The following is a 13,372-nucleotide window of genomic DNA, read 5'->3' on the forward strand; positions in this document are numbered from 1 at the left end:
ACTCTGTCTCTATCTCTCTCTCTCCCTCTCTCATTCTCTTCATCTCTCTCTCTCTCTCTCTCTCTCTCTCTCTCACTGTCACTCTGTTTCTCTCTTTGTCTCTCTGTACGTACTAGTTCTTCTTGTACTTGACCGTTTGTCAGTGTTGCCTGCTCGGACAGGGGTGGCGGGGAGTCAGGCTCACCATCAGGCACGATAACCCGAATGATCAATGTGTTACCCTCTTTCTCGATAGCGTGATCACTAATTCTCGTCATTGTTATAATCACACAGACCACACGTACATACGCATCAACACGCGTTACATACCTACCCTATAACGATACGCATATACATACATATCGACACACGCACACTGCGAACTACCATGTTTCACTGTTCCCGGCAGCTGTATTTTGTTTCTTTTCTGTTCGTTTTTTTCTCTCACCAACAAAAGATATATAAATATATTATACATACATATATACGTATATAGAATACTCGCGTATGCATATACGCGTTTATATACATATGTATGTATAAAATATATGATATATATAAATATATAGCGGTAGACTGTTCTCCACGATAGCGACTAGAACGATTACTCTTTCCTCACGACGATCTCGTCCTTGTACATAATACAGTTGACGGACACGCGCGAGAAAGTATTTGTACGCTCAAGTACAGAATCTCTTAAAGATAGTTAGCCATAGTTATTCTATTCCTGAAAAGTCTATCGATGCGTCTCTGGTAGCTAGAGCCTTCGTCTTTTTTTTATCGATACACCCGCTTTTATTTTTTATTGTTCAATCGAAGATCGGAACAAGGTGGTATCCTTCTTATTTTTTCCTGAAAAATCTAATTTGAACCTTAATCTATTTTATGCGTTTCCCCGGTGAAGCGATTGCGAGAATATCGAACGTACGAATGCTTTCCGACCCGCTGCGACCCTCGAGGCGGGATCGCGTCGAAGCCGCGACTAACGGTGCGTTATCACAAAGGAACCGTGTCCGCTTTGCGAAAGACAGTTACCGCACCGTGACTGGCCGGCGTTTTGATTATCCGTGAGCCGCATACGATCTGCATTTTTATCGTTTTGAGGGCGTGATCGATCCGCAGAGAAGCATCGGCACTTTTCCTTCTTCTGTTTCGCTGTTCTTCACCGTGACACTTTGCGGAGCTCGAAGACACAGGGGGACATGTCGCGAACACGTCGTACGATAACGAGATACCCCACAACCCCTTGCCCTTGAATCGACTCGATATTTACAAACCGGAAGCTCGAACTTCGTGTACCAAGTAGAAATTCGATCGTTGTATTCGAAGCATCTCGGAAGAATTCTCTGACAGCAAGATTTGGTTAGCAAAAAAAAGAAAAAAGAAAAAAAGAACGGGAGAATTCGCACTTGCGTGTACTTTCTTTTTTTTTTCGTCGGTGGAATCGTTAGCGACGAGAGGAAGTTTTGAAAGAGATCTCGCAGGGCAAGGGGTTCCGAGAGAGCGAACCCTTGAAACGATATAACGGCGTTGCCCACGATGATCGATCCACGCTACCATCTTGAGCGAGCGCGCGCACGTGGGGGGGATGGCGCTAGATCGGCGGAGACGACGAGGAGATAAGGAACAACAGACACGAAACAGAAATGACATAAGAAAAAAAAAAAGAACAGGAAATATATAAAGAAACGAAAACAAAATACAGAGAATCACGTATAAGTTAGTGTTCTGGACAGGCTTGGCAATTTGGTAGCCTAAGTCTGATGCTGAACTTGACTCTCTCTTGCTCGCAGGTCCAATTCGTTCCGGCAGACTAGCGGTGGTAGGGCATTGCAGGGCTTGGAGGGGGGAGGCTATCGTGGGGCCACTCCAAGCAGCTCCCTTATGGGCAGCTCCAGCATCTCTGCCCACCCCCTCCTGCCCCTCGGCGATCCTGGTATGTACACCATGACCGACACCAATCTCCACGAGAGACAATAAGAACAAAACTAAGAAAAAGACGGAAAACAAAAGAGGAAACTACGAAGAAAAGCTTTCTTTTTTTTTTATTCACATCCGAGCTGTTTTCTCCGCCTGTCTCTCTCTCTCTCTCTCTCTCTCTCTCTATCTCTATCTCTCTCTTTCTCTCTCTTACCTCTCGAGGAGAGTACACTGTCGGGCCAAAGTGGTTTTGCAACAAAACCAGGAATAAACCACACCTACTTTGCTCTGAGAGTGCTCCGGACCGTCCGTCGGGGCAAATAGCACTGTCTCGAGTGGGCGTGGCTTCGTTGCCCCGGGGTACAGTCTCCGCCCATATCTGTTCTTCTCAACTTGTATATTTTGCGAAGAGTTTGCCCAATTTGCTGTCTCGAGTTTTATTATTTTTTTTTGAGAGCATCTTTTGTTAAAGAATGAGAAATTGTTAAAGAATGCTTTTTGTTTTCAAGTTGCCAATATTTCACAGATATTTAACTTACACACATACACTAAAAGATTGCTCTACAGTGTACTCTAATCATCGGTTTCTGTCTATTGGTTACTACAATCCGTTTCTTCTCTCTCTCTCTCTCTCGTTTATCCCGTGCCTCCAATGTTCTGTCGATCCCGTTCTCTCCTCGCTCTCTCTCTCTTTCTCTCTATCTCTCTCTGTCTGTCTGTCTCTCTTGCTCTTTAGCGTTTTACTTTTTCTTTTTTTCCCACGTATCGTACACAAAGCAGCAGTATTATATATATATATTTATATATCGTAAGCGTAGTGAGTAGCTTAGAGCGTATCACGAACTTAGAAAACGCTTGTTCGAAACGATCGATTGACCCTCCGAAGGCGGCTGCTTTTTAAAGACTAAGTCCGTGGGCGGCATTGTCGTTTGTCGATAGCATTGTTCTCCGACGAATTTGTCGCTTTAACTCTTTCAGTGTCAAGCGGGCCGATGTATCGGCTTTTGTTAACTTACGTGCAAAATGCCGGGTGACGCAGACGTTGAATCGTGGCATTTGCATGCGAAGCGTGGTGTTGACTGGCACCGAAAAAGTTATGACAGCTTTTAAGTAATTCGTTTGATCGCCGTAAAGTGTGACCGGCTGGGTCTAAATCTGCCCGGACGCTCGCTGATGGAGGGTTGCTCGGAGAACCGCTTCCCCCTCTCCTTCTCTCTTCTTTTTCGGATCCGTAAATTGCCCTGTTGCATCGTAAGAAGAAACGAGTCATTGTCCAATGTAGACTATTGCAATGATCCTAGGTACACAGGGTGTTCCAATACTGTTAGTATCGAATGTTCGTGGTTATTCGAAGATAGTTTCTCTTTAGCTAAAATATCCTCCGTGGTTTTCTTCGCGAGTTATCATAGCTCGTTACCTAAATTGCGGAGAGTAGGGTATCCAAGTGATCTCAGGAATTAGCCGTTCCATTTCAATTGAACATTTCAAATGGATACCCTGTATTTTTTCGGACTACACAATAGGGAACGAAGGGAGAGAGAGAGAGAGAAAGAGAGTGAGAGGGATGAAACGAGAGAGAAGAGAAAAAAGTGAAAGCCTAAAAGAAAGACGATAAGATCGAGATGATAATAGCTATTGGTTTTCAGCCCTGGAAACCCCAGCTCTGTCTCTGTCATGCGGCTCGATGACACTGGATTCTCCGACGACTGTGACGAGTGTCTCGATGGGAGGGACGATTCACCGTCGCGACGACACAGCTACATCGTTTCGGACGCTTACGTCCATCGACGTCCATTCGCCGGCCACACCCAGCCAGGCACCAGCGCCGCGTCAGCAAACGATGCTTGTTACCAGCCAACAGCGGATCTCATCAGCAGGTCGTATCAGCCCCTCTAACAGCAGTCCCCCTGAATTCCCACCGCCGCGACCCCAGCCCCGACATCCCTGGCAGCGATCGGCGAGCTGCCGCGAGCTGTACGCGTCCAGTTTCGAGGATTCAGGTAGAGCGCGTACGAGGGAGGACGAGAAACCGTCCGCGGGCGACTCGGTCCCGTTGCTAGAACCGTTCCGGTTGCCGTCGCAGGGCGAGCTGGACAATCCGGTGACTAGGTACGACGAGAGCAATCGGTCGTACAGCGCCGCCAGCTCGAAACTGCCTTCGCTGGACCACGACTCGGTACCGGACCGCGTCTACAGCAGTTCCTATCCGGGTACCTCGTCGCTGTCCACCGAATCCGGCCACGAGGAGTCCGGCCCCGCGGGAGATCTGTCACACGACGATCTGTCCCACGATTCGTACGAGCTTCTGGAACGCGAGCACGAGTTTGAGTACCCCGAGTCCTACTCTAGTCCCCGCGACGACGAGGACGAAGAGGAGGAGGAGGAGGAGAACAACGAGAACGCTCGTCCGGGCCGTGACGGGACCGACGAGATCGAGATCGAGGCCGAGCCGACCTCCGATCGGAGCGACGAGGGGATCGAGCGCGAGATGTTCCAAATGGACGCCGAGACCGACTCCTTCGTCAAGCACCGGTCGGTCAGGTCCTCGGACAAGCAACACTTCAAATCCGTGCTCGCCGACCTGAAGAACCAGACTCGAACCAAGTCCATCGATCGGTACACACCGGCGGTCGCGAAACTCGACACCGAGCTGATCACCGTCGAGTCGCGTATACAACGTTCCAGCACGCAGATCGAACGCAAGTTCGAGATACGTCACGCGAATTCCGTCGACCAACAGCAAACGGTCATTCAGCTGCCACCGCAGCCTCCCCAACCACCGCCGCCGCAGCAGCAGCAACAGCAACAGCTACTCGCGAAGCTGTTGCCGTTGCCGCACCAAGATTCCGCGCGCAAAGACCCGATCGTGTCGCAGATACAAAAGCAAAAGATGTCCGTGCTCAACGAGCTAAAGAGCCTCAGGCCCAAGTACCAACGAATCACGCACGTCGACTCGGAGATATTAAGGGACGAGGGTATCATGCGGCCGAAATCGCGGATAGACGACGACGACGTGAGCCCGGTCGAAACGAGCGGTGGTAGAGCGACGGCGCCGGACCGTCGGCCGCGAACGGTGCGGGCCCGTAGCATCGCGAGTTTAGAGGATCACGCGCCGCCGTCTTGCGTCTACGTGGACACGGGTAGCCTAGGTAGGGAGCTCAGGAGCAATCGCGAGAGAAAGTTCAGAGAGTCTTCGATCGAGGCTAGGCTGGACGCGACCCTGTCCAGGTTGCAGGAGAAGGATCGTAGGGACCGGGAGGAACGGAAACGGGTGGAAAGGGAGTACTCGAGGGATTACGGGAAAAGGGGGGAGAAGCTTGGCTCGGGAGACTCGAGGGAGAGAAGGTCGATCGAGCGACTGGACTCGCGGGAGGGTCGCAAAGAACATCATTGCCGGCGAAAGGATCGCGGCGTTGATCGGATCGAACCCAGGGAGCTCCGCAGGAGCATAGAGAGGCTGGACTCGCGGGAGAGGAGCTACGAGCGGCTCGACTCGAAGGAGAGAGGCACGCGCCACGATCCATACGAGTTGCGCCGCAAGAGCTACGAGAGGCTGGACTCGCAAGGTCTGCGCGGCAGCGCGGAGTATTTGAACAGAAGCCCGAAGGAGCGGAGCAATCATCGGCACGCGGATCGCCGCGAGAGGAGCACGGACCGGTTGGAGTCGTCGATCGAGAAGCGGGCTCTGATCGGCAGGAGCAACACGGTGGATTACAATCAGAGGCACACGTGGGAGCGATTCGAGCCGGGGCACAGGAGCAGCCCCGCGGAAAGGTCCTACGGCAGGGAGCAGCGCGGCCGGAGCGTCGAGAGGCTCGACTCGCAGGAGAGGCCGAGCTTCGACTTCGTTCCGGTGACGATGGAGCGGTTCGAGCCGTACGGTAGCCACGACCGGCCGCCGAGGGACCGGAAGAGCCTCGAGAAGATGGAGTCGCGGGAGCGTAGACACGCGGACAGAATCGAGCAATGGGAGAGAAGCAGACACGCGGAGAGCGCGAGGTCTGGCAGAAGCCTCGAGTGTCTCGAGCGCGAGGCCTACGAGTGGAGGCGCGGCAGCGTCGAGAAGATCGAGCACAAGGAGGCCAGGAAGAGCAAGTCGGCCGGGAGTAGGTTCGAGAGGGGTAAGTCGGAGGAGAAGCCGAGGGAGAGGGACGACTGGAGGAGCCTGGAGAAAGCGAGGAAGGACGACGATAAGCGGGAGAGGGAGCGGCAGGCGAGACTGTCGCTGGAGTCGAGAACGGACACGGTGATCGGTGTGCCGATGGAGATGGAGAACCTGAAACCGAAGGCCGTGTTTTCCGAGTACGAGCCGAAGATCGTCGGCGGCGTTGTCCTGGGATTCGACGACACGATCCCCGGCCACACGCCCGTCGAGCGTACCAAAAGCGATCCGAACCCGGCAAGGCAGAGACTGGGCTCGAACAGCAAGCGTCACATCCTGATGCATCAGAAGTCAATCGACCTGACGCCGGCGGACTCGGGCGACGAGGACCCGTTCTCGGACAGCGCGGCGATACAGAAGGCCAACCAGGAGATACCGTACACGCTGCACAAGCGGCACGTGATGAACGGTACCGCCTCCGACGAGAAGTCCGAGTCTGACAGCGGCAAGACCACGAAGAAGCCCACGGTGACCAAGGACCTGCCCAAGCTGCCGCTCAAGATGATCGCGGACATCACCTGCTTCGACTTGTCGAAGCTCTCCCCGGTGGAGAAGTCGTCGGTCGGCAAGGCCTTACCAGACAAGCCGAAGGCTATCACGCCCACCAGACCGAAGTCGATCCTCATCAGCCCGTCCGATAAGCCGAAGAGCATTCTGAGTCCGACGTCGAAGTTGTCGCCGACAGACGCGAAAACCATGGTCTGCAGTTTATCGCCGACATCGAGGAGTCCGTCGAAAGCGGGCTCGAAGGCGCCATCGCCGGATAGACAGTCGCCACGGTCAGCGTCGTTCGACAGAGGACGAACCGAGATCGTGATCGAGGATAGGGTCTGCAAGTCGTCCAGCCTCGACAAGCGACCATCGCCGTCGAAGCTGTCGCCGATCGAGCCGAACGTGACCATCGTCTCGGCGATCAAGAAGCGCTCGCCGAAGGTGTCGCCCACCGATCCGGACAAGACGATCGTGTCCGTGATACAGAAGAAGCGCTCGCCGGACGGCGCCAAGACCCTGGCCGGCCAGAGATCGTTGGACTCGAGGTCGAAACCGTTGAATCTGGCGGACGTGGTAGGCTTGGAGATGAAGATGAAGCTGGAGCGTAAGGCTAAGTCTGAGATCGAGAAGGACAGCCTGAAGACGCCGGACCTCAGTCTCGAGAAGCAGGACAGCATCGAGAAGATCCCGCTGCCGGAGATCCCGTTGCCACCTGCGATCGACAACGAGACGCCGTTCGAAGCTGTTCCAGCGCCGGTCGTCGAGGACTCTTCGACCAAACATCCGGAGGACACAGCCAAGATCCAGGAAGAGAAGCCGGTTCCGCCGCCGGTTCCCACTACACCGCCGATCATCTCCGAGAAGCCGAAAGTGCCCGAGAAGCCGAAGAGCCTCGAGAAGCTCAGCATCCCGGAGAAGACCAAGCGGATCCTGGAGAAGATCGAGTCGAAGAGGACGAGGACAGCTCGGCCGAAGATCATCGACACCGGTTTCGACGACTTCGTCGATCCCGTGGCCGATCTGCCGTTGGACGAGGTTCCGGTGAAACCGGCGCTGGAGCTGGACAGTCTGAAGGTGCCGGAGTTCATCCCGTTTGCCTCGAGGCCTCACGGCGAGCCTTTGCGTTCCAAGTCTTTGTCGCTTGCCGAGGAGAAGGCGCCGATCGACACGCTCCTTTCGCCGGAGGTCGAGAACAAGCACTTCGTGCCGGACGTGTCGCCGAAGCGGGCGAGGCGGGTCAAGTCGGAGCCGAAGAAGGATTTCAAGAAGCAGTCGAAGTCGTTGGAGGGCGACAAGCCGCCGCTGAAAAAATCGGCGTCGAAAGAGTCGCGCGCGCCGACCGCCAGCACGTCCAAGATCGACAAGTCGAAGCTGAAGCTGGGTGAGCTGCCGCAGGAGATCATCATCATCGACTCGACGGACCATCCGACGGTGCCCGAGGTCAGTATCGTGCAGAAGGCCAGGTCGAAGTCGGTCACCAGACTAACGGAGAAGGCGCACTCGGCGTCGAAGGAGGAGAAGGACGAGGTACCGAAGAGCGGCCGTGCCAAGTCCGCTTCCGTCGACGACGATCTCATCAAGGTGGTCGCGAAGATGGAGAAGGCACGGCCGAAGTCCCTGGGTATCTCAAAGTCACTGGGCAGCACCGAGAAGAAGGACTCGACGGAGAAGATATCCCCGAAGAGAACAGCCGCTGCGAAGGCCGCCTCGAAGTCCGCGGACGTGAAATCGCCGTCCTCGAGGGAGCTGCCGAAGCTTCCACGGCCCAAGACCGACTCCGAAGACCGACAGGTGTCACCCTCGGAGACCGTGCGAGCGATTGCTCGAGAACCCGAGCCGAAGCAGGAGCAGGAAGATCAGCCGCAACAACAACAACAACAACAACAGTTGGACGCTGCGAAATCCGCGGAGCCGAGCAAAGAGACGAAAGAAGCAAAGGAAGTGAAAGACGCGAAGAAGAGCGCCGTTCCTCAAGATCTAACTCAGTCGTCGGTGGTTCTGCGGAGGGCTGGTCAAACACCCGTTCTCTTCGCTCGCGCTCGCTTGGGTCTCTCGGAGGGTAGCGGCATCGGTGCACTGCAGAGGCAAGGTGCGACGCAGTCGCCGACTTCCCAGAGGAGGGCAAAGTCCTTGGACGCTGCGGTGATCGCCGTGCACCGTCTGCCACCTGCGAACGCGTTCTCCAGCAAGGATGACACCGTGGAGGAGGACAGGGAGGAGCAGCCGGAGGCACAGGAGATCAGGACGCGGCCAACGGAGGCGGTTCTTGTGGTCAGTTCGAAGCAGGCTTCGCTCCAGGTGGAGGCGTCACCGAACCACAGATCCGACAGCACCGATCACACCACCATCCCGGAGATCTTCACGGACTCTCTGTCCGTGACGGAGACATCCGCCCAGTACTTGGAGTCGCCGCTCACCGAGTGCAACGAGATCGTCGCGACGGTCGACCTGATCCCTTACGAAAGAGACCTAGCGCACGCGGAGGAAGAGGATAGGGACGACGAAGAGGCATTGGCGATCAGGCTGGAGACCGTCAAGGTGGACGATGGGACTAGGTTCATCGATCAGAGCTCGGTCGAGTCAGGCGCCGAGCAAGAGGCTGCGCCGTATCCTGCCGCGCAGCCGGAGAAGTTCGAGGACGCGAAGATATCGGAGGAGGCCATGTCCGACGCAGCTTGCGTCGTCGTCGCGACCGTCACGATCGAGAAAGAACCGCAGTCGGTCCAGGAGACCGCTCGCGAAGAGCCGAGGCCAGAAAGAGAAGAATTGCCGGACGTGACGGTGACGGTGAGCGCGGCGAGGGACGACGGAGAGGTGCGCGAGTACACTGGCAGACCGTTGGACTTCGACGACGGCCAGGACATGGTCAAATCCCCGATTCAGATCTCCATCGAGGAGTGCTCGGACGACGAGGGCGGCCGCAGCGAGGAGCAGGACGACGACGACGACGATTATCGAGAGTTGGAGGATCAGGAGGGCGACGACAACCGTCCGTTGGACTCGGCCGACACCAGCGAGGACACTCTGGACGCGCTCGACACGCAGATGCGCACCAGAGGCATGGACAGCGAGCCCAGCTCGCCGGACTATGGGGTCGATAGGATGGACGAGAAGACTCTGGTCGAGGTGGAGTTGACGCCCGAGTATCTCGAGGCGAGACGAGGAGAGGACGAGGAGGTTCTCGCGGAGGAGCTGCCCGAGGACGAGCCCGCGGAACAGCAGCCGACGATCGACCGGTTGTCGATCGACAAGAAGCTGCGGTTGAGCAGCGAACGGTCGAGAAGCGAGGAGACCAACACGTGGACCCCGGACCGGGAGGATCCAGAGTCGAGCTCTTGCTCGATCGCTAGACCTCTGGGAATCGGGCAGATCCAGCCGATAGTCGATCGAAGGGAGCTGGCAGTTATGAGGGTAGCACGGAATCTCTTCTCCCAGGAGGAGGAGAACGGCGCGATGGGCCCGAGGCCGGAGATGAGTTCCACCTGGAAGTCGTTTCCGTTGGAGAGCTCCGGTAGCTTGAGCTTGGAAGAGGGCTGGGCGCCGCAGGACGAGAACAACGCCGTTCATTCGCAGTCCGAGGACAGCAACGGGCAGAACGAGGACAGCAACGGCCAGAACGAGGACAGCTTCCAGGAGGACCTGGCGGACTTCCCGGGCACATTCGTGTACCCGATCGGAACGGACAACTTGACCGGCTGCGGCACGTTCGCGCTGACGCGGACGCTCTCGAGGATATCGGAGAGGTCGACCACGTCGGAGCAGGACAAGAGCGACCTGGAGGACACGTTCAAGCCCAGCTCCAGATCGCCGAGCTTGGACGACGAATCCCTAATGTCCAGCGACCATCAACCGTCCCTCTCCTCCGATCCGCCATCGGGAACCGCGTTGCCGTCCGTCTCGGACGACCGTCGCACCTCGACGGAGCTGCCCGACATTCCCATCGACATGCCCGGCGGGAACGGGCTGGAGGACGACCTCAGGTCGCCGAAGTCATCCGGCAGAGCGCGGCTGCAGACTCAGACTTCCGAGGACTGGCCCTCGCCACCGAGTTCGCCGGTGTTCGAGCCCCCGGTGGTCAGTCACGTGGAGACCTTCTACATGGAGATCAAGCCCGAGGAGGCGGTCAAGGTCACCGTGACGGACAGCACCGACACGCCGGGTCGCGTGGACCGCGACAGCGACTCCAGCGACGAGAACCGCACCCTCCACGACGACCTGCACTCGACCTTCCTGGAAGACGGGCAGAGCTCCACATCGGGCACTACCGTCGCCGACACCATCAAGACCGTGGTGAAGCCCAAGTCGAACTCGTACATCACCGGCTCCTCCCACAGCGAGGACACTTCGATGGGGCTGTCGATGTCCGAGTGGTCCAGCTCGAACAACACCGTGCGCCAGTATTGCCAGTACTCCGGCGGCACCAAGTCCGACGACAATTCCCTGGCGGAGCTGGGCGCCTCGATCTCCGACTGGTCCGGCAGCACCACCGTGGTCCAGCAGCAGTACTACTCCTCGACGATCGTCGTCGAGAAGAGCCAGAGCGACACCACCACCTCGGACAAGAGCGTGACCAGCATGCGACCGAACTCCAAGTGCCGAACGGCCGACAGCCCGCCGTCCGCCCCGTCTTCCCCGCCTCTGCCACCGCCGCCGCCCCCGGACTCGCCACCGCTCACCCCACCGCCTGGCCTCGTCCCCGGACTGATGTTCGACGACGACGACGAGGACGACGACGTGATGTCGCCGTGCGACGAACGACGCTCCTCGGACCGAATCTCGAGGGACGAGCAGCTGGACGAGGCCAGACGGTTCATCGAGAGCCAGTTCGACGAACAACGACGCCTGGTGTCCCGTCGCTTCGACGAGGAACAGTCGCCGGGTAGCGGCGCCAGGTCGTACGTCGACATCTCGCCGCCCAGGATCACCCTGAGGAACGAGTTCGACGAGGCGGTGGACGACGACTTCCGTGCCGATCTGTCCAACGACGGGGACGCGCCTCCTCTGCCGATCCTCAAGGAGGAGGAGGAGCTGGACGACGAGGACCGGCTCTACGACAACGTGCCCGCGATGAAGTACTCCAGTGGCGATCAAATACGCATGGAGGTGGTCAGGGGAGACAGCTCGGAGGACATGCACGAGAAGTACGCGAATCTGGCGGGCATGGGCTCGAGGAGCCCGCGGGACGACGAGTGGTCGTTCGACGAGGAGCGGAGGGACCAGCAGCCTCCGCCGCCGCCGCTGCTGCCGCCGCAGCTTGCCCGCAAGGAGAAGACCGTCCATCACGCCTCGGCCTCGAAGTTCGAGAGAGGATTCTCCGAGCCGGCCGAGATGACCAGGTACCACGAGACCAGGTCCACCGAGAGACCGGTGGTGGTGCCGATCAGGGCCAAGTCGACGCCGTACTACTCGACCACGAGCCTGAGCGGCGAGTCGACCACATCCAGCCCGCCGATGCCGATCCGCACGCAGATCCGCACCAAGACGATGCCTTTCCCATCGAGCAGGAGCCCCCAGAGCGAGGGCGACACCTCCTCGAGCATGGACAGCCCCGTGCACACGCCCATCCGCGGCCAGATCACGGTCCGGCGGCGCAGACGCGAGAACCTCAAGAGACGGCACCGCGTGGTGGTCGATCTCGAGGTCAAGGACGGCCAGATCGTGTCGAGCACCGACTCGAGCTTCGACGTGGCCAGCCACGACGTCAACGACGACGACGAGGAGGAGGAGGAGGAGCTCGAGAAGCAGGAGGAGGACGAGTACATGGAGACCCAGGACGAGCGGGAGCCTCGCCGTCAGCAGCGTTGACCGCTCGACCGGGCAACTTCTTCGAGGCCGGGTCACACGATATGGTGACACGAGGCTCTCCTGGTTATATACTCGCTTCCGGTTCCTCGCACTCCGTTTACCGCGTCGACGCGCGTTCCCCTCGGTTCCGCTCGACCCGGGGCCGGGGCGGAGCGCGCGGTTGCTCAAGCGAAATTTCTCTTCTGCGGGGCATTTCGTACACGCGTAGGCACACGCACTCAAAACACGCGTAAACACACATTTACACACACGTACACACGTATACACAACTTCCGATCCTCGGAATTGAGCGTAGTTTTCACACTCCTCGTCATCGGCGAACCGCTGGGCACCCCTTTAATCAAAGCAGAGGGTGGCTCCGCGACGACGGTGAACAATCTAGTCTAACGTATCTCCCGTTAAGAGTATATAATTATCTACGGTTTGTTACGCGTTTTAGAAACTCGATTTACTTTGATATCGATCGTTGACCGCGTGTAGGAGGGAAGGTTTAACGTAAAAACTTATAAAAACAAAACGAGAGCCGATGATACGAGATCGAACGATCGCTACCGCACCACCTATTAACGAATAGTTAGTCTGTAAATTGGATGCGACAAAGCACGGTCGAAGACCGGGGACATAAACTCGACCGCGTATCAAATACGCGGATCATCTCGACGATTACGAATCGTGTTCGGGATAAACCGACGTTTAAAATGGGGTTCTTCGCGGGGGTGGGGGTGGGGGTGCTTTTTCCGGCGGATGAAGAAGGGAATAAAAAGAGAAGACGAGTTGAACGCGCGACGCTGTTCGAGTTTTACGAGAACGACAATCATTGGTCGGATGTGAGAGAGAGCATCGTCGGGATGGAGACACCCGTTTTAGAGGCGCCCGTGTTTTCGCCTCGTTTTCCGTTTCGAGAATCGTATCTTTCGACGGCCGGTCTTATACAATACGGTCGTAGTTTTTAGGTTCGTGTACTATCGTTTCTAGGAACGAGAACGGACACAAGTTGCTCAACGTAGAGATACT

The 13,372-nt window shown here is 57.0% G+C and overlaps 1 protein-coding gene across 4 annotated transcripts in view; it reads left to right on the forward strand.

Moving 5' to 3' along the window:
- LOC144475295 (FERM, ARHGEF and pleckstrin domain-containing protein 1) overlaps nt 1-13,372 on the forward strand; it is a 35,965-nt gene that overhangs the window by 5,157 nt on the left and 17,436 nt on the right. For 3 of the 4 annotated variants that reach the window (XM_078191049.1, XM_078191048.1, XM_078191050.1), the window contains exons 10-11: nt 1,773-1,915; nt 3,546-3,776. In XM_078191049.1, coding sequence (XP_078047175.1) covers nt 1,773-1,915; nt 3,546-3,776 — 374 coding nt within the window. Of the gene's footprint in view, nt 1-1,772; nt 1,916-3,545; nt 4,258-4,338; nt 13,056-13,372 lie in introns of those variants that run through there. The other variant, XM_078191051.1, reaches the window with a different exon arrangement.

The sequence above is a fragment of the Augochlora pura genome, chromosome 9 (genome assembly GCF_028453695.1).
Source record: "Augochlora pura isolate Apur16 chromosome 9, APUR_v2.2.1, whole genome shotgun sequence".
NCBI classification, from domain to species: Eukaryota; Metazoa; Arthropoda; class Insecta; order Hymenoptera; family Halictidae; genus Augochlora; species Augochlora pura.